Source organism: Osmia bicornis, chromosome 9, assembly GCF_907164935.1.
Source record: "Osmia bicornis bicornis chromosome 9, iOsmBic2.1, whole genome shotgun sequence".
NCBI classification, from domain to species: domain Eukaryota; kingdom Metazoa; phylum Arthropoda; class Insecta; order Hymenoptera; family Megachilidae; genus Osmia; species Osmia bicornis.
In genome coordinates this window covers 8,362,815-8,389,006 of record NC_060224.1, presented here as the reverse complement: position 1 = coordinate 8,389,006, position 26,192 = coordinate 8,362,815, and the positions used below count along the sequence as shown (strand labels likewise).

Genomic DNA, 26,192 nt, shown 5'->3' with positions numbered 1-26,192 from the left:
TTTACAGTGATCAGGTACTGGAAAATATCTATAGAATGTCTATTATATACATAAATAGACAGTTAACAAATAAAATTACAACTAATTAACCCAGTTAACTGATATGGGTGACCTGGATCTTCAAGGCTTTTACCAAGAAAATGCTATAAATGATACCAATCTGGAATTGATAATAAATTATTCCAATACATGGATGTCTTTACGTATTGTTTGAATGTTTCGAAATCCTTCATTTAATATACAACAACCTAAGATAATCATCTACCTAGGTGAAACAGGGAAAAATATACATTTATTTGCATAACTACTTACAATTTTTCAATTGTTTTTCACATTTTTCGTGAATATTTTTGGATTTACATCGCAATATTGTTGACGTCGAACGTGCAAGAACGCGTTTATGTATTAACACGCCAGATAAAAAGTATATCAAGTTATTCATGACATTAAACATTTAATAATAAATCCGTGCGTGGCATAAGTAGATCTGAACGATCAATTAAAGCACTCGTAATTAAAATTTTAAACTATATTTTACCCAACATTCACTTTAAAATAGATATTTGTTCAAATATCATTTATTTTATTTAGCAAAATGAATAATTACTTCAGAAACATTCTATACAACCATTATCCATAATCAATTGTAATGTACTCATAAGAAAATAAATCTGATAAATATTATGAACTTATCAGATATTTTAAAAGAAGAGTATCTAATCTTGCATCATGTAAAATATGTTACAATAATGGACGAACATTTTTATGAAGATAATAATACCACGTTTTATCAACTCAAATATAAATGTTTTGTTATGTTATTGTTGTAAATGAAGTAGCAAATATTTTTTCAAATCTTTTCGATAAACAAAGTTCATTTAAAAAAATATGATATATCCAAACTTAATTATAACAAATTTGTAAATTCCTAATCGTAAGTATTTTTATACAACAAAGAAATGCCGTAAAATGAAAATCTAAGAACTCGGTTAAAAATAAATGTACAGTTTTTTCAGAAGCATGAACGTATTAAAGAACTCTGTCAGTCCATCTGACTAAAAATATCGAAAATCTTTTAACCGTTGTAGGTCGTTGCAAGGACCCAAGGATATATGTGATAACGTATTTTTGACAATAAGGTCATTTACACGGCGCTCTTCTCAGAAACCGCAGTGCTTTTGAAACCACTTTTTGTTCGTACCGCGCTTGTCCCAATAATTATCAGCCAATAAAGATAATATTTCTTGTAAGAAAAACCATAATACTCTCACTACATTCACTATCAATAACATTATAATTACATTTAATACATTTCATTTATTTTAATTTTTATCGTTTTGGTAGCTTTGCTCAAAAAAACATGTTCCAAACGTTTACAAATAAATCAATTTTCAATAATAAACTAAAAGATTTCCAGTTGTAAAAACAATATTTTGTTCATCAATTTGTTTTCCAATGAGAAAAGTATACATTTACATTCTTTATAAACAAATGAAATGAATTAAAGTATGTCTGAAAAGAAAACCAATGTTGTATTATGTCAGAAAATAGATTTTGAGTTATAAATTTATATAAAATTATTATAAAAAATTTGATTTAATAAAAAATAGGCGTCTGTATCAATTAAAAGATAAAATCAATACCCAAAATTTAATTTCGTTAAAAAAAATGTAAGAAAAAATACCTCTTGAGTAAGTTCCGCTGTACTAGTTGGTTCATTGGGTATTTGCGAAGAATTTGCTGGATCTGGTGATGTCATATTTCGAGCTGGATTAGTAGAAAGCGATATACTGGGTCCCGCAATAGCCATGTCTCTTGCTGATTCTTCGATGTTTAACAAGTATGCATGGATATCATTTAAGCCCGAATTTATTCTATTGTATCTTCCTAATGAATTTAAGTCTTCAAATAAATCTCTCTGATAATTTAAAAGCATGGAGTCTAAATTTTTTGGATGTACAAATATAGGACGATGTACTATTGTATGAGCATCGGTGTGCCATCTTGAACCATTGTTTAGATCCAGTGATCCTACACCAATGGTTTGAATATCCAAACCAAGGTAGGATTCTGGGTCTATTCGTAGTAAAGAAAGCAGCAATGCCAGCTGCAGCAGTTCTTCGTGATATAATTTCTTTATACATAACATTGTGACTTCTTGAGTTAAATCACTTCCACTTGTCAAATATATATACAGTCCAATGTAATTTAACGTATTGTCACAGTGACTTGGCAGTGATGTTAAATACAAAAAATAAATAAGATGTTTCGAGCAAACAACAGTTCATATTGAAATGTTGATTATCACTTCAGATTAATGTTAAATGTTCAATAATGTTCGCACTGTTATTTAGATTTCATTTAATTTGATGTAAACAGAGTTTTATATATGCTATCTTCCCATAACAAAATATTAAAACCCAAGTTTCAGTTGTTATTAAGGTTAAACATCACTATTCAAATCTTCTTTCTTCAGTATAATTGATGCAAATTTTAAATCCAGGTAAGAGGGACTTGCAACGTTCTTGTAAGAGCAACTTATTCGACGGACTGTCAGGATGAAAATAAAGATCCTGTGCTCTCTTTTAAACAAGTATAGGTCAGTTACACGAACACAAAAATAACCTCAAAACACACACTGGCCACGTCAAACTTCAGTGCACGTCGCGCACGTCCCACGCATGCCTCGAATTTCGTTTGACAATTCAAGAAGGTGCACGTTTGAATTAGTGACAACACTGCCCTTACATTGACAAGTTATGATAAATAATGTAATATGTAAAAATTTCACGAAATAATAGAAAATTGACAGATCCACAAACTAGATCGCGCTTTGAAATGCTTATAATTTCTTTTTCTTAACAAACATTCGAGGCCCGCGACAAGCGCCAAGTATCTCTTTTCTTAAATCATTTCGCTTCAATAACGTTATAATTCTAACAATGATAACGTTAAACTGATACAATGCAATCCATTTCACGGAGAAACGAACTAGCGCGCACCTTCCTGAGAGAGATCGTTCACGATATGTGACTCAGCACTCACTCCGACAACGTCGTTTCTCAGGGCCGCACCAAGTACATGTCTCTCCCTATATGTTTCTATCACCCACCAACCCATTTACATTTAAGCTTACCGTGTATGTACTGGTGTTCATTATATCAAACTTATTATCGTACAATCTACATGACTTATTTTATTATATTCGGTATTCTTATAGTTTCTAGTTAAATAGCTATTGCAGTTGAAATAATGAGTTATTATAATTAAACCTATTGTTGTATAGTGTACATAATTTATTGTACAATTCTTAAAGTTTAAAAAATAATAATATTGCTACGGGATCTGGTGTAAATTATTTGATGCTTCTACCGTGTATTTAATTTAAACGCACGGAAAATTAAATATTCGATACATGTTTATGCCTGTTACTCAATTAAACTTTAAGATGAAAGAGAAGTGGTATAACAAAACAATGATTACGCACGCATTTCGATTAGTTTTTGATTTTTTAAATGGAAAATATCGATACAGCAGTGAAATAGAACGTATATGCTCTTACATAATGATGTATTTGATTGCATTTTTCACTAGTTTTTTCTATTAAGTACATAGGAGTTCATGCTGATTGCATAATGATTTCTTTTAACGTTTATTACCCTATACGAAAGTTTATCAGTGCACGTTTTTTCCTACATTGTCAAAACACACTATAATGTAATCTTAAATACCTCAGTTGTTTTATATGAACAAATAGCGAAAATGTGTTTTAAAAAATATTTATTCTTTAATTTCATCATCGGATCAGGAAACATACAAAATAACGTAAGAATTGTTAAAATTGCGTGGCTTTTATGAATATTCATACGCGCACACAAGCACACGAACACATACTTTATTTATTTATCTAATTTAATTGTATACAAATCAAATAGCACAAGTTGTAAAACTAAAACAATATAAATTTATTCATTTGCGACATTTTTTAATAGAAAATACTTGAGCGTATGTAAATCAAGTTCATAGGTGAAACATGGCGACGCGACGTTTACAGAAGCTGAGATTCTCTGACAATAATTTGAACTTTTCTCTAGATAACATACTACCATAGTTATAAGCATATTAAAACAATAAAAAAGATTCTTATTATAAAACAGTAATTTGCTACAACGTACAATATATTGTTTGTTAAAAGTAAAAATATGAATTGAAAAATGTATCAATAAGATAAGTAATTTAAATTACAATCAAGGAACTTCGCCTGCGCTCACGTTGGTACGCTGTACGCAGTTGCCATATTTAAATGACTAATACAAGTTTTACGAGTGATGAAGTAAATTCGTGGATACATGTTGCCTATATGGGTTTGTGTGCGTATGTACACGTTTCGATCGCATGCACATGCGCAATACATGCAACTATATCAGATATGTATATTGAAAATTTTCAAACACTTAAATCCTTACCGTACACACAGGCTTCGTTGACTTCAAAACTATTGCCTCGTTGCCGGGTGACAATGATGTCATTCGCGGTAAATCCTCCGTTTCGATCATGTCGCCGTTAATTTTTAACTTTTAAATCGTGCACCACGTATTCGTCAAGATAAATCACCTAGCCACTGGTCAAGACCGACTGGAGAATCGTCACTGGTAATTACAAGCATGGAAGTAAAATAAATTACGTCACTTAACCGTAGGAGGCACTGTTACTCGCAAAGATGTGTCGTTTGTTAAAGGTACATTGTACACTGATTCTCGATGTTTACCTTACACGTTGATTAAACTCTTATGAGAATTGATTCTGCAATGGAATTTTCTTTCACACGATAATACAATTACTAAGATCGAAGCGAAAGCAACCGTCTGTCGTTCCAGTGCAAGATAATTGGAATTTTTCTTGTGCTACGTCACCGCAAGGAAAGACCGCGCTATTCGAACATGGCGGAAACGACTACTCGTGTGTTTCTACTGTATCGACGTTTCCGGATCCGGTGAAACGTCATTGGTCTGTATAGTTGTTACGAAAATACAAATTTCAAGTGCGTTGTTATACACATTAAATAATACTTTGAAGTTTCTAGTTGTTAAAATATTATTTAATGTTAATTAATAAAGTATATAGTGTTTGAATAATTATCTTTTTGTACGAGGATAATAAAAGTTATTACATTGTAATGAATGGAATGTAAATTTGAAAATATTTTAAACATATAATATATTCATTTGTATGCTTGTACATATCTTGCATTCTTTTATACAACAAAATATCTATGACAACAGTATAATAGAGAACGGTATACAATATATAGTTATATCGGTAATTCATTCATAAATATGAGATGCAAAACAGCCTCGTTCTCTTAAGACATAACGGTATCGGGTCGTGATTGCATAAAATACATAAATAATTATGTACTTTTCATGATTACTCTGATGTACAGTCTTTCGGTAAGAACTTTTGCATCGGTTTTTATTCCGCCTCTACAGTTTCATTTATACTAAAGTTATATTATAATAGATTCCAAAAACGAACGTACCATTTGGTTAGAGAAATTTTCTTTTTTTCTTTCTGTTAATATCTCAATAAAGAATGGGCTTCTTTTTAATACTGTTAGATTTTTGTGTATAGTAATCAAAGAAAATAATTACCGATCAATTCTGGTGAAACAATTATTATCGTGCGTGATTTTTTGTACTAATTACGCTTACGGTTAGAGATATACATAAATCCGTTGATAGAAGGAACATGACAATCTGTGCGACATTTCTTTTTTTTTTTCATTTTTCAAACGAAAGCGACAAGAGAATTGCATACGTATTTCTTAAACAAGTACTTTCGGGTATAATATGAATGTTTGTAAAGTAGGCCAAATCGGTTCGTGCTCCATTAACATTGAAATTAGAGGTCATACTTTTTAACGCGTATTAAACATATCCATAATTAAATTTTTGTAATTTTTAATACATGGTACACGTACACTATTTCACTTGTATTAACGTATCCGTTCATACTGTTAGGCGAGAAACGCGAGAAGAATACGAGAAACGTATTTGGCAAAATTACTTAAAGGATACACAGATTGAAGTACGGATACGTTTAACACACGTGAAATAGAGACCTCTAATTGAAATCTACGAACCGTGTATCTTCGTAAATATCATGGAGCGATTTTGTTCGTTTATATCTTTAACAAGAGAGAATATCCGTTAGTGAAAAAATATGCTATTTACACGTAAGGTATCTAGTTGTGCGTCGATTCGTTAATTCGCCGTTAAGGGTGTATCAAAATCTACTTAAAGGGATGAACGATCTATGCAGCCGTTAACTCTCATACAACCTAATTCATATAACTAAAACAAATCACACTTTTTTTCATTACAATTCACTTCAAAGAAAGTGTTGAAGAATATGGCGAATAATTTAAAAAGAAGTACCTTTTCAGAATTGTTTTTTCTTTTTCGAAAGTGTAACGGTATGTGTGTATTTTGCAAACTGCAAGAACTGAAATCAATAGCTTCAAAACAAGTCTAATTTGTTTGCAGTCGCAATGAAAAAGAAGGTAGAATTTATTTTAGTTAGATGTATTATACTGCAAACCCTTTTTTTCTTTACCAGTTATAAATATGCACGCGTATAATTTCGGCTGGAGAATCCTAATTCGTTAAAAATCGACGAACTTACGAAGAGATATTATCCCTCGGGGTTAGAAGTAATTGTACTTTGATCGAAAATATATAAACTTTGAAAAAAAGATGCATATTATTTCAGGGAATTTCGAATTGCAAGCATTGTCGGCAGTTTTTTTTCGATAGATTAAAGATAAAGATTGATCGTGTTCTATGTATCCTAGCGTGACAACTAATTACAATATAAATGTTTCTCTGTTAGATAACGAGTGCATTAACGAGAATGATGAGAACACACAAAATCCAATATTTGTAAAGTTCGATCGACTATCGGATTCGATCGAGTGGAAGGTAAGAGAGGCATAGAAAATAGTTTTCGAGGAATGAAGTACGAATGTATACAGGGTGTCACAACATTTTTGATACTGATAGAAATTCATTTTGTGTATGGCCTTATTTTCTCTTTTTTTTCGGTAATTATAAAGAATATGGTACACTTCAGCGATTTCAATGATTTTTACATATACACCCGTCAATAACTTTGAATTATGTGACTTGTGCACACTATGCTGTGATTAGTAGTGTTAGTATTAACCGATAATGTTTAATCATAGTGACTTATTATAAAATTTAATATGAATTGTAATTTTGTCAAACAATAGCATATCAGAACATTGTCTTTATACATGTCAAGATCATTCAAATCGGTAAAGTGTACTTATTCTATATAGTTACCTTTTTTTCTTCTACTATACATACTATACACAAGGTACCATCATGTCAAAGTATTTTCGGTACCAATTTTTTTGTTTTTCTCTCATATTTGTAGGGTCGGTTCTGTACAGTTATTATGGCGTTTTAACCTTCTAATGCTAAATCACTTTGTCACTTGTTACAAATGGTAAGAAATTAGCGATGGGAATCGGGATAAAGTTTCAGAATATAGTGATTTAAGGATGTGTGGGTACCCGATATTACGGGCTCGGACGGGTGTCCGATACATGCGTGCAGTCGGATAGCTCGACTACATATTTCGGGTCAGGTCGGATAAAGTCGGGCAGATTCGTACGAGCTCCCGCGGACCGCAGCCCGCGACCCAACTCTCGTGTAAGTACTTGTTAATGCTTGCAATAAGCATGTTCAAAATCTATTTTGTATAAAATGAACCTACAGGTGACATCGAATGAAATTCATTTCAAATAAATTCGTTACAAGTATTATCTTTCCACATAAAAATTATCTTATTCCAAAATTCCACATAAAACAGATTTTGCACATGATTATTGCAAGTATTAACAAGTACTACATAAAAATTAGGCCGCGGCCTACGGTCCGCGGGAGCTCGTCCGAATCTGCCCGACTTTATCCGACCTCACCCGAAACAGCTGCAGGCATGGATCGGATACCTGCCCGATGTTTTCCGAACCGACCCGAATAGTCGGAATCCTGACACATTGGTCGGGCCGCACATCCCTAATAGTGATACGTTGAATTCAAACAAATTGAAGTAGCAATGCAACGTGACTTACCACCTTAATTTTTCTGTCGTCGTATACATTTTGTATTTATGTCATATATTGTTGTATATATTCTTTGCAATTATATTCGTTAGTTTCTAATCTTATATGTTTTATTATAAATACTGTTGCATTTTGATTATGATAAATATTTAAATATATTTATCAAGAAATTGTAATGGGTTAATTTTAAAAATAGATAACAAGCAATGATAAACACATTGTACTGATAACGATATTTGAAATTAAAATGTCTCTTTCAGAGAAGACTACGAATATTTATGCGTTTATGCATTATATGTATTGTGTTACTTTCAGAGATTGTCCCGATGCTCATCACTATAATAAACAAATCAAACATTTCCCTGCTATATTGTTTCATGTTTATTGTCGATAGGTAACTGAAACAACATAGTAAGTAACGTAAAGATTCGTAATTCCAAAACCGGCTACAGGCGTTTAGTCCAAACTGCTCTCTTCGGTTTGTGTCTCAACCTGATGGCGCAATGTCATGTAGAAGGCACTTAGGATCAAAGGGATGTAACTAAGATATTTTGAAAATTTTTGAATTAAGAACCATTTCCTTCAAATCGTTAAATGTAATGTTATAATACTTACTGAGCGTCCCTGAACTAAGTAAACCTCTGTACAGTCCACGATAGATGATCTCTACAAACCGAATTCGACACTTCAGACCGAACACGTGTAGCCAGTTTATCACTCCGCGTTAATTAATACGAATTTAATTTCATCAATTAGCATTTCAAGGTTATGAACGATACCAAAATGTGAGAAATATTTTGTTAGAAAGGCCAGCACAAATTTGGCATAACGTAAGTTGTATGCATCTAGATACCTTTTTTAACACCTTTCGATCACACAGGGCACGCAACATTCTTACGCTTAATATATACACACCATACAAAGCATTACATGATTACATACGTTAATTTTATACATTTCTTCCATAATAAAATATCCGATTCTCTATTATGTTATACTTCACACGGAGAACGATCAGCACCACGCGAGACTTGCATCCCGCGCATCCAGCAATCGGTAACGACATTGATACATAACACACACGGTACATCAACTTTTTCGCAGTTATCTTTTGGGGAACATAGAGAATCCTCGCAAACCGTTCTTTTGTTCGAGGCCAAATTTTCTTTGTCCGATTGACGCGTTCTCGTGAAACTAAAAATTCTCCTTGACAAAGACTCGGCCCAATTTAACCCGTCCAATTTCTCTAATGATGATATGCTACCTTACATTTAATCGATCGTTTTCACAATCATTTCGGGCATTTCTTGTAATAACGTGATTAATACTAACGTAATTTAACCACGTTCCTTCATTTTATTTACAGTTAATCACACCATACGTATTTTAGGAGCAGCCAACTTCCTTTTGTTCCTTTTTTTTTGTGAATTTTTAATGATTTAGTAACTGTAACTACTTGTTGCGTTACCTAACTTTTATTTAAAACATTTTTCTCTATCTCTTGTACTTTAATTAGTTCAAGCTAATGTGGGTAAATCTACCCATACCAGAGTGCTAGCTCTTTCTGTGATTGAGTTGGATCTTCGATTAAATTATGATACTTAATTGACAAATGAAATTGAAATTCATCTCGTAATATAACAGCGGCTGCTCCTTTTATACAACATACGACTGTGGATTGTAAAATGTGTAAATGTATAGTAATTTTCGTCAAATTTATAGCAAGCTCACTGCACTCTGTTGAATTACTGTACTGGATGGATCAGGAATGGGGTTTGGGTATCACGTGGAGGTGACTACACTGTCACTTCTTGTAATAAATTACAGCGCATTTGGGAGACTAAAGTATCAACGTTAATAGGCGTACGTCGTTAGCCCTATTCTTTTTTTTTTTTTTTTTGAAAATACTGGGTTAGCGACTACCCTAGGAACAACGTTGCCTCTTTCGTCACTATAGTTTCATATTTTTTTTTTCCTCTTTTTATACATAGTAAAATCCAATCTACACGCGCCGCGTGTATAATAAATAAATACTTTCGAAAGTGCGTATAAATCGGTGTATAATGTGTTACATATAAACAATTCGGCTCTGTTACAATTTGTCAGAAGATTTTTTTCAGCAGATATTGAAACATTCTTTTCTTTTTTTCGTTCGGTGAAAATAATCTTTTGACTAGTACGATGAATATGGGTCGTTTTTTTGATCTGCGAATTATATCTCAAATAGTGAATAAATGATTCGATTGGTAGGTGAATAGTAATAAAGACCTTACTTTTCCATAGGCGTCGACCACGAGGATATCAAGTATCGATGACGACCATAAAAAAAATCAGCACTGTCACTGAATGATTGAATGACAACTTCGCATCGTTCTTGTCCCATTCCTGACGAGCAAAAGGTTAACTCGTGTGAACGTTCAAATAGTTTACAAGCCATTGATCGACGGCTTCCGCGTTTTCTTTCACCCAATGTATATTGAATTTGATTGTTTCTAGGCTCTGTTCCAATGCTCGTCGGCCACTTCCGACGTCTACTTTCTTGAAGAACTCCGACACCTATAACAGAATGTCAAATATTCTTGTTATCGTTTAACCCTTTCACTATTGTAGTCACTCGCCACGAAACAATCTATGGGCAACTATGTATAGTCCTTCGATTAGGGATGTGCGGCCTAGATGTGTGCGAGTACTCGATTTATTCGAGTACTCGAATTTCGAGCCGAACAATGATCGATTGTTCGAGCCGAGTCGATCGCTTGAATTTGCCGAGCTACTCGAAATCGTCGAACTGTTTGATATAAAAGCGAGCTACTCGAATATATTCGAGCAGATGTTACACATGTTTTAGGTTCAACATCTGCTCGCTTTTATATCAAACAGTTCGACGATTTCGAGTAGCTCGGCAAATTCAAGCGATCGACTCGGCTCGAACAATCGAAGCGAGTTCAGCTCGGCTTGTAAATTACGAGTACTCTACGCGTCTACTAAGTTGAGACTCCTAAGGAATTGGGTCTGATTGGTCGGAGCTAGATGGGCCAGGCTAAGACACGCACACTTATACAGTTGACCCACACGCATTCTCGCTATTCGCTTCCTAGGTTACAACTACTAGTAGAAATGAAATGTGTCGCGTGACTGAGAAAAAGAAAGGTATACGCGTCGACAGAGAAAAAGAACGGTAGGCACCGCCTCGAGTCTCAACTTAGTGGACGCATACAGTACTCGCACACCTCTACTGCGGCCCAACTAATCGTAAGATGTCGGGTTTCCGACAAGTCGGGTCGGTTCGGAAAACATCGGGCAGGCTCGGGCGAGCGTCCGATCCATGCGTGCAGCCGGGTTCGGTTGGATACACTCGGGCTGATTCGGACGAGTTCCCACGGGCCGCGACCCAACTCGCCCAACAATCCCGTAATATCGGGTACCCGCACATCCCTAATGGGCAACTATAGTTCTTTGATACAAAACATATGTCAGTCTCCTTGCAAACTGACGATTCGTTGTACGAAGCCTGAACAATGTGCTTTTGGTACAACTTAAGTTTATCCCCCACAAAAAAATGACGATTTTTATGAATGAAATCAATAAAACTAGGTTCAAAATGAATTTTAATCAAAAAAGTAATTCGCGGAAACATGTACAACATTAGTTTTTAGGCAAAGTCAGAACTGGTAATTATATTATATTATATTATATTATGAGTAATTATGCAGATGATTGACGACCTCGCCGATTTTGATGACCTTGAAATATATTGTCAAGGTAATCGAAATCGGTGAGGTTGTCAATCATCCACATAATTGCCTATATTTCCTGGGGCGGGAGGCCCCCGCCTTAGAGTACGAAAATAATTATTTAAAAATAAATTGGTATTAGTTAGGGTAGTTGTTACGGGGGGTCTGGGGGGCACAGCCTCCCAGTCAGCAAAACGAATTTAATATGTTACTGTTCAAGTCGTGAATGACGGCAGTAAAATTATTTTTGCGAATAAAATGGAAATGAGCGATGAGGAGCGGTCAACTGAAATTAATGAAACGGATGAAAACTGCGTAAAAATTAATATTGTATATCTTTCCGCGGATTAGTTTTTTGAATAAAATTCATTTTGAATCTAGTTTTATTGATTTCATTCGTAAAAATCGCCATTTTTTTGTGGGGGATAAACTTAAGTTATTCCGTGCTTCTTTAATTACTTACCTCGTAATAATCGTATTCCGTGAAGAAATCCGAAATCACGACCGAGATCACTCCCCCCATTGTGAGCGAACCATTTCCAAATAAAGCATGTATTTGTGGCCAGTATGCTTTAAGATGACGCCATGCAAGGAATTGACCCTCGGAATTGGTAGCGACAGAGGCTATAACAGTTTCAACGTCTTGTGACCTCACCATTTCTCGATCCAACGAACGTAAAAGGTAACGTTGCAGTAACCAATGATCTGTCGTCGCTCCCAGGGCTTGCAGCATTATTCTTTTCTCACTGGGTACCTGAGTTTGTTGATAATTCTGCCAACAATGATTCCACTCTTTTTCACCGCCAAATTTTATTCCTGTATATAAAAACACGTGATACGTTTCGTTTGGAAAATGGATTTCAATTACGGTCGAGCTCCAGTATCCGCGGCTAACCAGGAAGAACGGGAAGACTATATTTTTGTAAAATAATGTTACCTGCAACGTATACAACATCTCGTATATTAGGTGCAATTCGTTTGCCTCTTAACATCCAATCTTCGAAGAGAGTTTTTGCTGGTTTAACGACATCCTCCAACTTTATAGACACAGCTGATTGAAGTACCGCAATTCTTAATAATCTGTCAATAAATGGATATAACATTATAATAGATCAGATATTATTATTTAAAACTTTAAGCGTATTATTTCATTAACCAATTCCGGTTTTCAGTCACCGTTCATATTTACTTTTTCAAATGAGATCCTTCGTCTGTCCAACCGACATATTTTATAACCGGTGTTAATAATCTTTTCAAAAATGTAATATACTTTTTGTATCCGGTACTTTCGCTCAGCCTTCCCTTCCAGGAGTGTAAATATCCCAGTGCTGTAACCCACGGCACGTAATCCCTTTCATTTAAAAGATACAAAGATAAGTCGAGCGGTATCGTAGCGTTTAATTCGCCTGCTTCGCATAGGGTAAATGCATCATCGATAAGATTAGCACGATCGGCTGGACTGAATTTCGTATGATCATTTAACAAGGTGGTAATGATTGATATCCACATTTCTTCTGGATAAGTCACCCGATAAAATCCACTTTGATTCACATTACATTTTATATACTCGACGTCGCTCGGTATTTCAAAAGTTACTGAAAATAAATAACGCTTATTTCATATAATATGCAAATAAAATTCATACATTGATTATATCAACGATTATTCGCTTAACGTTAACAAAGAGTACTACAAGAAAATTTTCGTTATAACTGTCCTATGTGTTACCATCAGTTAAATTCATCCATACGTTGTGAAGCTTGCGCGGTTCTTTGTCTGTGTAGTAGCTCAACGGGACGTACCACTTGTAGTCATAAGGTGACTTTGGTTGTGATACTTCTGTATCGTTTTCTTTTGGTGAAATTAAAAATCTCTTCTGGGTCGCCGTGATAGTGTTCTTATCACGAGTGATTGTAATCAATGGGAAACCCATCTGTTGGGTCCATGTGTCCATAATAACCTGTCAACATATAACATTTGATTTTATTAACAGTAGAACTACCAAAGGGGTCAAAATGTCTAGTTTCCATTTTTTTATTTTAAATTATTTTATCGAGGTATTTTTATTGAAATGTATCGAACTAAAGAATGAATGTATATATTAAATTATGTTTCATCCTTTATCTATTTCGTAATCTACATTATTTTTAACTTAACAATAAATGTACATCAAACGTCGGTAGTTCTAGTGTTAAATATGAGAAATTATAGACGAAGATTTTGATAGCCGTGGATCCGAGAAATTTTAAACCGATCTTTATTGCAAAATAATAGAATGTGTTAATATTTTTATGATTCACCATAACTGGATTATCAAACATCCGTCTGAAAGGTTAATTATCGTTTCTATCTTTTCGATAACAATATTAATCTATTGATAAAATTATATACACCAAATTGATCCTCATTTATATATCATTTAAAAGATTAAAAAATACATTTATTTGTACGTACTTTCACGTCAAATGAATTATTAGCATGTTTCGTGAAGGCTGCCCAGAGGTCATTTGTGTCTGCATTTCCGTATGAATGGGAAGTCAAGTAATCATTTAATCCACTTTTAAGAACATCTTCACATAGAAAGCCCTCGAGCATGTTGAGAATGGAAGCACCCTTATTGTAACTGATATCATCGAATATAGCTTCTATCTCGTTAGGGTCTTTAACGGGCACGCTTATAGGATGGCTGCTAGCTAAGGCATCAAGATCGAGTGCCGGTTGTGTTTTATCTAAAATAAATTGATCCATCATGCTCCATTCCGGTGATATATAATTTACTCCTTTGTATTCGAAAAAACTAGCTGCTCCTTCGTTCAACCATAGATCATTCCACCATTTCATAGTGACAAGATTGCCGAACCATTGATGGGCTAATTCGTGTGCTATAACTACAGCAACCCATTCGTGAGCGTTAGTCGATGTCTCTTGTGGATCGTAAAGTATAGACGTTTCTCGGTACGTAATTAGGCCCCAGTTCTCCATTGCACCGGCAGCAAAATCAGGAATAGCTATTAAATCTAAAGAAAATTCATAATATTGATTTAATAATAAAAGTGAAAAATAAAGATAATAAAACAAAAACTTTTCCAGCTTTACACCCTTTATGGACGAATCAGCATTGTTAATGGTGAAATGCTTTCAATTACGTACCTTGTTTGGGCAATGGATAATGTACTCCGAAAAAAGATTCGAAATAGTCCATTGTACGAGCAGCTGTGGTCACCGCATACTTTGCTTGCGGTAGCATCGCTTCTGCCGCGTAAACGCTCACGGAAACATTTCTTTTAGTCAACTCGGAAACTCGCTTAAAATCACAAACCACGAACGCCACTAAATATGTTGACATTTCCACAGATTCTTGGAAGTCATCGCGGAGCTAAAGATTTAATACACTTTAAATTATTTAACTATAAATGTAATTACTCACAAATATAAAGCATAACATCATGAAAGGTGTCGTTTTTTGTATCTTTCAAAAATTTTAAATGAGTACAATACAATACAATTTTTTGGGGAAGTATAAAAACAGATGAACTGCAATAATTAAGGACAAAAGATCTTACCCCTTTTTAATTTCGAATAAAAGGAATATGATTATTTTACTTACCAATCCTGTTCCCATATAAAATCCCGCATCTTCGGTATTCATTACAGGCATATTGCACAATGCAATATGAAATCTATCCCTGAATATTGAAACTTTAAATTTTGCTTTGAATTGCGGCTCGTCAAAACACGGAAACGCTGAGCGTGCATACGTCGGCTCAAAGTGAGTCGTGGCAAGAAACCTAAAGTAGAAAAGAAATTCAGTTACTATCTTATTCAAGATAAAAGTACGCCTTGAATATTCTTTCAAACAGAAAATTATTACAGTTTCAGAGTGACCTCTTTTCTCCTTCTGGCGTGACATAGCTGCTAAGGTAGAATCCTTCGAGTTCACTCGTGAGCTTTGAAATGAACCTGAGGTGTACCGTATAATTTCCTCTTTTTCGAAATTTGCTCTCCTCCAATTCTAGATATAGTTGCTGATGTTTCGGATACTCCAGCAATTTTGCGATTTTCAATCTGTGACCTTTACGATCTTGAACCATCTGAAAAATAATGATCCATAATTAATTCGGAACTATACCTTTAGTTAATTTGTAAATCAACTCATGTTAGAGAAATATGTACAGAATTTAAAGAATACTTGCTTTTTCATTTATTGTCAAATTTTTGCTATGGAAGACGATATAGTTGGTCTCTTTATCGACATAGAATTCGATTGTGACCTGTCCTGGAAATGGAAATTTTTTTCTTATTTTTATGTGTCTTCACTGTGTATTATATGGAAAAACCATTTAAAATTTCAGATAAAAGTTAATACTATTATTATCATAAATATTATGTTATTTACCTTTTACATCTAAAGTGGTAAGATTTGGATGGATGGTAATGTTGTACCTAGTAGGATGCGCAAATGTTGGTAGTCTTACATTGTTCCAAGGAAATACCTGCAACAATTTATTTTTAGTTTCATATTAAAATGTGTCTTAGATACCATTTTTTCTATGAGATATACATTATGTTGACATCCACATATGTAATCATTGGCTTAACTAGGAGTTTTTTCTGAGGTAGATCGGATCCCTTTGAAATTTCAAAATTTCAAAATTCTTGATTATTTTCTATGTGCTACGATTGTACTATCGTTATACTACGTCCAAATGGCCAACAGTCAAGACTCAAGACTTGACTACGGATTACAGTGACGTCTTGGAATTGATTTCCCGCCAAGACGTTTTGTGTCTACATTTAGCTTTAAAGGAAGACTTTCAGGCGCAAACCTTAAATAAAATGTGACAGATACACGTACATACACTCTCGTCTATAAGCCATGGAGCATGTTATCATCTTACTAGAATAAATCTGGATTACATTACAGATTTAATCATTCATTGATAATAATTTGGATGTCAACAATTTTGACAATTTTGACAATTTTGACAATTTTGACAGAGACTTTAATCAGAAAGTGATAAGTAAAAACAAACGAAGAGTTAGGCATAGCACATAGTACTTGGCCATTGTTTGATGTCAGAGATTATATTTCGAGGATATAAGGCGGCGTGCATTGTTCATTGTGCTATTTGAGATTTTCAACGAGTATACACATTCTCAATTACTCGTGCAATATGAGTGGAATATGTGTCACGGAATACATGTTTTGCTCCACTTCGACATTACGATCATATAGACAGTAAGGCAAACATAAGCGACCATACCTCTCCGTTAGTTGCAAGAGGTTCGCTGCTTTTTTCATCGTCCTCGATTTCCAGGTTCGCTGGCTTTTCTCCAGCGCAAGGGCAGTCTACAAAAATTAGGCGAACAACGTTGTGAAAAGTAATAATGAGAAAAACATAATAAACAGTTAAATAAAATTACAGTGTTGAATATCAAATGAGCGATTTAATTAATTTAACACGATTTTATGACATAAACGTGTCAGAAAATGTTACTCATTCTACCTCAATTTATTAGATTAGGCAAAATTTGATGAAAAAACTAATAATTTACTATTTTATCATCGAATTAGGTCAATAGCCTTTCGAAGGTGATGTGATCATTCAAACGCATCAACAGCTTTAACAATTTTGATTATTAAAAATTTTGAAAATTAAAAAAAAAACTCGATCTCTGATGTTATTATACATTATGTATGTTTTGAAATTTATGTAGAAATCCCAAATTTTTGAGCAGAAGTATATGTGAACTAAATAATAAATGAAAATTCAAATTTAATGTAATTTAATTTAAAAGTACCATTCTGTGGTCCCGCGAAGGCAATGATGAGTGATATGGCGAAAAGGATCGCAAAAACGACCGTGGCTATGCAGAGAGCCCTTTTTTGAGAACACACAATTCCATTGTGCTCGTAAATACTACGTTTGTGCAATCCTGTGTTGCTGTCTCCTGGAACAAAGGACCTCCTGAAGAATAATTTCACGTTCTATGTACCGCTTAATTAGGTAAGTAAAGAATTTTTAATAATAAGGGTGGCGTGACGATGAACGTATTAGGGGATTAAACCACCCTGTTTTTAATGAGCATCAAAATTCACCTATTTTTAACACGATCCATTGTGCTCGTGTCATAAAATATACGGCGATAATAAAATTTTCAAACATGAAAATCTTGTGTGTCAAACGGTACGAGAAACACGTCTAGTTTCGTGTCCTCGGGTACACACTTGACCCAGATTTTTCATTGTTGAGCGACAGTCCACAGCGACGTTAATGCAGTTGCATGAAAACACGTGAAACACTTATTGCGATAGCTGTATAGCAATAGTTTTATAACTTTCAAACAAACCTCGATTGTCTTCGGGTAAATCGTTAAAAAGTCGTAAATAAAAGGTACCGTACATAGTTCCAACAGATGTGGTACGTGCAACGCATCATTGAGCTCAAGTAACACAATGGAGTTCGATGTAAACATAGCTTTAGAATGGAGTATTTTAAGAACCATCAAGTTCCACCGCAGACGTGCATTTGCATAAATATTTTATCAACACAACCGTATTGTTACGCGTCTTGTTAGAATACGATGACAATACAGGGATGAGCAAAAGTAGGTGAGTTCAGTAGGTCTTCTATTGTTATTTATTTATTAATTATTATGTACATGGGTCCACCTCCCTTTCGTTGTCATTCTCCTCGGAAATATCGTGGAAAGAGGGGAACCCGGTGAAGGGGAGGGGTACGACGAGGGTTAGAAACTCCTGAACCCCGAAACCCGGCAACTCGAAAAGCCTATGGGGGACGTCGTGAACCCAGGTATCCGGGAAGCCTATGGCTGGGGGTTGGAGTTAGAAGAACGCGGGACACCACTGTTTTTCATGGAGAGTGTACCGAATTATCCATTTAATTACATAAAAGAATTAAATATAATTTACGCAATTATAAACATTGAAGTAAAATAATTAATAATGAAGTCAATTATGCAGATGACTATTAGTTTAATCACCCACCCATATTATAGTCTATTTGTGTACTATCTTTTGTTATCCATTGTGCTTGTTTACACTTTGATGGGCCAAATTAATTACCGTATATCACAGAAAATTTACTCTTCTTTTATGCTGAATTTTTCTTTATAAGTTATACATAATATGTTTAGTTTTAAAATTACTATAAATACAGATGAGTAATTAATTAATACAACAACAATATTTTCATATATATGTTTTCACAATATAAACATTCATCTGAATGAATAAAGAAGAAAACTGAATCTTCTCTAATACTGAATAGATAACTCATGGGAATCTTATCGATGCATTCAGAAATAAATTACATAGATCGTTGTATGATTGTCATGATAGAATATCTTATCACCACACTATGTTCTACATTGAATGTTTACCCGTCTGTTTATAAAGAAATAAAAATTATTTACATGAAAAATAGAAAGATCTTTAAAATCTAAGCGATAAACAGTGAAATAAGATAGGCGGGAATGGAGAACAGGCGGGTTTTCTGTTTCAATTTGAAAGATCAGAAGCTTCCCTTTTATTGATCGCACGCACGTGCTTCTCGTATAGTCTATTCGCAGGCCGCAGGGTCGTAAGTGGGCCATCTGGTCGAACGATTTGAAAGAGAAACGAAGAGAATCGCGCGTACGAAAAAGCTAGGAGTTACTGTCAAAAATAATTCCTCTACGTATCCATGGCCTTTAGAGATACCTTACCTGTCAGGATGGCAACGTCATCGACATCCTGCTCGCTCATCGTGAACCGATTCGGCGGCGGTCTCCGACGAACGATTTCTTTTACCTGACCGTCGTTCGTAGCATATAAGATTTTGATCAAGGGCTCTCTCTGTTCAGCCAGAATTTGGTCGGTCGTACTCGTGGTTTCCTGGTTCGCCTACCAGTTACTTCCGTTGGCTCGTGTGCCAAGGTCAAGGAATCTTCCGCGGAAGACTGACTGATTTTCACTGCTCGTGATTACCGTTTTAGGCCTTCTCTTCTCCCTTCGTGGGAGGAAGGGGAGGAGCAGTTTAGAATTTCCTGTTCGCCGAGTTGGTTCGAGCGATTCGAAGCAGGACTTGTTCGTTGGCCACGAGCACGAGTACCAGCACCAGCACGAGCACGAACACCAGCACAGGCACTAGCACAGGTTGGGAAAGGCCGAGTGAGAGTACGGGCGAGTACGAGGAGGTCCCGAGGATGACCCGCGACAACGTGACGATCCACGAGCTTACGAAGTCACCGAACGAAGGCACGACAACGTCGGCGAGTCTATGACGTGCGACGTGCCTTGACATTTCATTGGCATTAAAGCTTGGATATAGCGACTGCGGTGTTGGGCAGAAATGGCGACTTTCCAAACCCCTTCGGTGGTGGTCCGCTTCACGGGGGTGGATTTGCAGCCCCTTGCCACACGCCGCGCTTCCTCTCGCCACCCTTCCACGGCGGGGGTGGTTGCATTCACAGTGGCGCCATCCGTGACCCACCCTTTAGAATAATTTCTACCCGACTTGCCGTTTCGTTTCCACATTGTGTTGATAAGATGATTCTCTACTACCTACCCCCTATCGTTAATATTCGGATGTCGCATAATTTTTTTTTCTTTTCTCTTTTTTTTCGGCTTCCTATTAAAAAGGATTATCTGAACATCGTAAAATATGTACCTACAATTTTTAGGTTTCTATTTTGACGCCACAGCTACCGTCGTTAAAGCGACGGATGTTAAAATGATTTTGTAAAGATGACCAATTCTAGAATTTTTATATTTTGAAATTTTAGAATTTTGGAACCGTCTTCGAATTTTAGAATGGCGGGAAAGGAACCAGCTATCTAGCCCTTACCTAAGTAGTTACGCCAATGTGGATTACTATGGAAATTCGAGGGTCACTCATATATGGATGACAAAAGAAAGAAACCTTTATAAGAGTGTAGTGCAAGAAATTAGAACGGATTAGTTGAATGCAAATTTGGATTAAAACCATGTCTTCGAACAGTCCACGGTATGAAGAAGTTTATTGGAAGGTTTAAGATCGTCTGAAGTTCAATATCCTTGACGAACAAAGTCCCCATTGAATGCTGACAATGGCATTCAAACGGGAAAAGGAAGGAACATTTCCGTTTCTGACCTGTGAACGAAGCTTTTTGGGTTACGATGGATTTCTATGAGAAATGTTTCACAGATCGCTTGTGTTCAGTTACAGAACTTTTGTTGATGAAAAGCCTAAAGTGAACCAACATATGCACATAATCCATACGTTGTATGAAAGTAAATAATTAAACTTATTTACAAAATTCAACATACTTTTTCATAAGATTAATATTATAATTTGGACTTTACATAAAAACAAAAAAACTCGACAAATCTCATATAATGTGTTGTAAAAATTTAACTAACATTTCTACATTTCAAAATCGAAGTAATATTTAGTTTCATGCAAAGATTTAATGAGAGATAATGAGTAATTACTCGTAGTAGTGGTGCACGCAAGGTTACAATCGTCTACCAACAGCAATTTTTATAATTGAATAGTGTAACCATGAAAGTATTTTTAGAACGGTCAAGTTTATACAACACCCTGATAAATTTTGCTAATTTCAAATCTGATCAATATCAATAGAACTGATACATTTATAGACCCCTGAACCTTTGAACTTGTGACCTTCTTCGTTTCAATACCTATAACTCCGCTTCCATTTTAGAAAACTATCCAGTTTCCGATATAAATTATTTCAATATTCATAAGTTTCACGTAGTGGACCGAAAGGAGGAAGTATATTTTATTTCTCGCCAGTCATGTGTCTTTATAAAGATGAAACTATTTTTGGCAACTAATTATATGGTATTATGTAAAGTTATTAGCGGAATACAAATTTTTATGCATTTACATATATTGAAGCGTGCAAAATATTTGTAAACTGTATAGTACGAATAAGAAAATCAAATAAGATGTTTACGACGAGAAATATATGCAAAATATGCAAATTGAGATATTTTATTAGAATATATTGCTAAGTTTTTAAAATCTACAAAGAAAAATTGTTGAGTAGAAAAATATTTTTACCGTTTAAGTAGAAAATTCCATAATTTATTTATTATACTATAATTTATTTATTTATTTATACTGTAACAATTAACACATTGACCGTTACGCCGTTACTATTTTTAATTTATCTATTATTTTTATTATATTTCATTGTATTTAGTATCCATAATTGCAAGTATTGATATATTTAGTGTTATTTAATTACGTCACGTGAAGAAGTAGGTACTTAATGTCAGATAATAGCAAAACTTTAAATTATATAAAGAAATATTAGAACGTCGCTACAACAATAATCAAGGCTTTCAATGTTACATGACATTCTGCCATGTGAATAAGTAGGTACCTTTAATGTCACGTAAGAGCAAAATATTAAACTGCATAATGAAAGGATACAATGCCGCGATAGCAAAGGCCTCAACTCGATATCGCGTAAAAACATCCCCTTATTGGCAAGTGAGTTTGTGAAGTGAGCAAAGTAAGCGAAGTGAGCGATGGACGTGTTATCGTGTTACAAGTGGATTTTAACTCACCTGAGTTTATCGGCACCTCGGTAGTGTTGGCGGTTCCGTTCTGTCCAGGGCTCCGAGAGCTGGAGGTTCTACCTAAAGGCTCCATCCGGATCGCCTCGCTGCTTTCTCGCGTCGAAGTACCCCCTGGCATTTTGCTTTTTCCCTCTGCCTGGCTTTTTATCCAGTAAACTCGTACTGCGTGGAGCTTCGAGCGGAAGATGCACGCTTCCTTGACTCTCTATTCCTCGCGACTCGATGTGAATTACATTCTTCAACGTTGATGCTTGCGAAGAACGATGTACTCCCGCCTTTTTCTTTCTCATTCGATCCAACAACTCGGCAAATTTCTCTACAGCATGAAATTTTACTACGAATTTCCCAACGCTTCTCTACATTTCTCCATTTACTCCTCTAGAATTTTAATTTTCGTGTAGACGGATATCATTTCGTACGACAGTCTTTTATATCATTGGTCCCCGTCACGTTGCATCGATAGAAAATCTAATCGAAAAATGTTCGTAATTTGTACAAAATGACATTTCTATATGCGTCGGTTCTAGGACTAATAATGTAGATCAAATTCATCTCCTTTAGTTGCTTAGTTTTCCTCGCAATGGCAAGATTCATTACTTTTGGTAAATTGTATATAGTACAAGAAATTGTAAAATACATGAACACCAATTATAATTGCAAATTCAAAATATTTAGAACATTGTGTATATGTATATTTTATATCAGTGTAGGTACAATTGATTGCATCTTCATCTTATCTTTTTCCGACAGGTGTGGTATCTGAAACAAAACATTAACATAATGTAAATTATGTTAATTTAAAATTATTTTTATTATTATTTATTATTATTTATGTATTCTGCTCCAGCTCTGTTTATAAGAAACTTTATATAAATTTTTGTTCGTTTTAAACTAATAATCTAAAGACAGGTTTATTATTATTAAACGCCATGTCCGAGTAGGTCAACATAATTACACGTTGCTTACCCTGGACATGTTCCACAAGTTATTTTTATAACAACAGCAAAGGCGTTAATTATACGCATCTATATTTTTCAGCTTTTTATATCCTCTTGTTGCGATATTCACTGAAGCATATGTACGAAAGTGTATAAAATTATTCATGCAACAGATACTGTTTCATTTTGAGCTGATAAATTTTTCTAAAAAATTATAATTCGTATATAAAGGTACCTAATTATGAGATTTAGTAGGTTGATAACTAAATTCGCAATTTGAAAATCCATCTTCCAGGATTTAAGGATTAAAACTAAAATGTTTATTAAAAAATCGTATCTCGACGCGCTTATGGGATTTCTCACCCCTGTGGGAAGTTCTCTTATTCAAGGAGTGAATTTCCGATAGAATCGAACAGAAAGAGAAACGATGTACTTTTCATTTCATCCCACTTTCGTTAACTGTACAAGTATCAGTATTTGTACGCGCGTGTGGTACCCCCGGTACAGTACCTCGTGATAGAACATTGACCCTGCCCAGTCTCGCGGTCGAGAAATCCCTCCAAACAAACGAAACTAGCGAAATTACAGAGCCTTGCGTGTATACGAATACAGATATATCAAAAATAAAGGTGATTCCAAGTTTTCACCACGACTACTTAAAATCTAATCGTACAAGTGGGAATAAACTGAATGGTAAGCATACGAAGTTTAATGTTAACCCCTAAATGGCATGGTGGTCCATTTTGTATGGTGAGCTTCAGAGAACTCGACAGAAACGATCAGAAATTTATAAATAATTTTAAAAAAACATCAAGAAACCAGTATCATGGATTATACTTATTTAAAAACTAGCTAAGTTAAATTAAAAAAGAAAGGAAAAGAAAAATTGCTGAAGTCTAACAGGTTCCAGCTTACGGGTTAAAATAATGATAAATGTATGAAAGCGGGGTTAAAGGGTATATACACTTACCTTTTCCACAGCACACCGGAAAAAACAGGTTAAAAGGATTTCCTTTCATCCAGGAAGAAATCCAACTTGTCGATTCCCATGGAAGTCGATCATTTTTCTATATCCATCAGTGGTTTTCCTCTTATTTCAAGCGTACACCTCGTGAACCGGCACCTCACCACAGACTATTTAAACATCGTACCGAAAGGAAATATTTACGAGCGCGGATGATTGATTGAATGGAGCGGGAACGGTGGTAGGGTCGGGGGTTGAAAGAAAAAGGGATCGCGTTCGCATCGTCGACGGTGATTAAAGTTTTACAGGCACGATGTTAGAAGAGACGGGGCTTCCCCTTGTGAAAAGTGAAATACCGTCGTCCATGCAAACAGTGGAACGGTGAGAATGGCACTGAAGGGAGTTTGAGAATCGAGCGTGGCTAAATTTCCGGACGCAGGGAGGCGCGGCAGTCAGGATAGCCACAGGTTGCGCCCGCCTCGTTCACGCAGGCCGGGCATGGGCATCTTGGTTGATCGGGAAGCGGGGAGGACACCCTCTTTGCCGAAGCGACAGAAGGAGAAATCGATTAACATCCAGTACTACACGTTCTTTCTCGGCCTCTACGAATGGAGCCTGACGATTTCGATCGCTTTGCAACAAGCTTGCACTTGTTAGAACGAACGCTCGCTAATCGATATCAGAGCAATATCTTTCTCCTCTCTGCTAGCTGCCCTGTAATACTTTAAATTGTTCAATTATTCAAGAAAAATGATTATATTTCGAATAGGAATTCTTTGTTTAGATAATGCGAGTATATAATTGTAGGGAGGTTTAATGCTGGGATACTGGTCATAATCAGTAGTATATCATTAGTGATGTAATTGATGAATTGCTATGTATGCGTCATCGTTATGTATTCAAATATTCAAAATGTACACTGGTGATCAAACGAGACTGCCCAGGAAAAGTAGTGATATCCTCGCTTCTCACTCTTCCCCTGATTTGATCACAAGTGTGCATAGAAGCAAATTATTTTTAGCAATTATGGGGGATAACAAAATAAGTTGTAACTGCAACCTCTCTTAATTACTTCCCCTGAAAATTGAACAGTATCAATGCTCGCTCGGTAAGTATTGTAGTAAACCGGCCACGAGCGCTCATGAATGCCCGTATTTGCACGCGTGCATTCTTACAGGCTCGAAGTACCTCTTCGACTCGGGCGAATCGTTGGAAGCGATAGGGTGTACTTCCCACCCCCAAAGTTTCTCGAGATCACACAGTTGAATGCCTTTCGCTTCCTGATCTAATTTACAACTCCACATCAAAGCATCGCGTATAGGACAAGGAACGCATAGGATTTCCGTGTAAATTTTACTTTTCGGTGTTAGCCCCTACCACCGATCGATAATCGCAGTAGTATAGACAGCAACGCCCGTGACAAGTCCGACTGCACTCGGGCGCCCGTACGGGCGATCCACCTGAACGCACCTGCACTACAGACTACATACCGATGCTTCAGAAGAACAATGACACAACTACAAGACTGCAAATTTTTAGTTAAAGAATTTAACATTGTTTTCATTCTTCTTAGGAGTTTAAAAGATTTATCTAATTCCTACGAAAGTACATTATGTATTTTGGAATTCGTATACATTGTGCAATTATCTTTCACGTGCACGAATGCATTTATCAAATTTTATACTCACTTGTTTTTAAGCACATTGTAATACATTAATACACATATGTGTGATAAATAGATATTTGAAGACGATAGAAATATCTTTACACTTCCAATTTGTGGAAATACATGGAATCCGACTGATGATTTATT

The 26,192-nt window shown here is 35.3% G+C and overlaps 2 protein-coding genes and 1 long non-coding RNA gene across 11 annotated transcripts in view; 1 reads left to right on the top strand and 2 right to left on the bottom strand.

Moving 5' to 3' along the window:
- LOC114878246 (segmentation protein cap'n'collar) overlaps positions 1 to 4,655 on the bottom strand; it is an 88,867-nt gene extending 84,212 nt beyond the window's left edge. Inside the window, exon 1 of one of the 4 annotated variants that reach the window (XM_029191831.2) lies at positions 4,467 to 4,655. In XM_029191831.2, coding sequence (XP_029047664.2) covers positions 4,467 to 4,556 — 90 coding nt within the window. In that variant the 5' untranslated portion in view covers positions 4,557 to 4,655. Of the gene's footprint in view, positions 1 to 1,684; positions 3,057 to 4,466 lie in introns of those variants that run through there. The other 3 variants (XM_029191833.2, XM_029191829.2, XM_029191830.2) reach the window with 3 other exon arrangements.
- Positions 4,656 to 6,893: 2,238 nt separating this feature from the next.
- LOC114878252 lies at positions 6,894 to 10,895 on the top strand. The gene is made up of 3 exons (XR_003789722.2): positions 6,894 to 6,980; positions 10,433 to 10,548; positions 10,646 to 10,895. It is a non-coding gene; the product is annotated as an uncharacterized LOC114878252 (long non-coding RNA).
- LOC114878247 (endoplasmic reticulum aminopeptidase 1-like) lies at positions 10,128 to 26,172 on the bottom strand. Of its 6 annotated transcripts, XM_029191837.2 has the most exons (17): positions 26,068 to 26,168; positions 25,568 to 25,861; positions 24,386 to 25,456; positions 22,466 to 23,236; positions 17,686 to 17,835; positions 17,148 to 17,233; positions 16,280 to 16,376; positions 16,077 to 16,159; positions 15,769 to 15,974; positions 15,491 to 15,671; positions 15,034 to 15,259; positions 14,338 to 14,900; positions 13,612 to 13,843; positions 13,073 to 13,478; positions 12,821 to 12,963; positions 12,347 to 12,699; positions 10,128 to 10,705 (listed from the first exon to the last, which is right to left on the bottom strand). In XM_029191837.2, exons 4-17 carry the CDS (start codon positions 22,593 to 22,595, stop codon positions 10,550 to 10,552), a joined length of 3,012 nt encoding a protein of 1,003 aa, XP_029047670.2. In that variant the 5' UTR covers positions 22,596 to 23,236; positions 24,386 to 25,456; positions 25,568 to 25,861; positions 26,068 to 26,168; the 3' UTR covers positions 10,128 to 10,549. The 6 variants fall into 6 exon arrangements, with proteins under 6 accessions (XP_029047670.2, XP_029047671.2, XP_046143069.1 ...); XM_029191838.2 differs by lacking the exon at positions 25,568 to 25,861 and having other exon boundaries at positions 24,386 to 24,549; positions 26,068 to 26,172; XM_046287113.1 differs by having other exon boundaries at positions 17,686 to 17,832; positions 24,386 to 25,861.
- Positions 26,173 to 26,192: the final 20 nt, after the last annotated feature.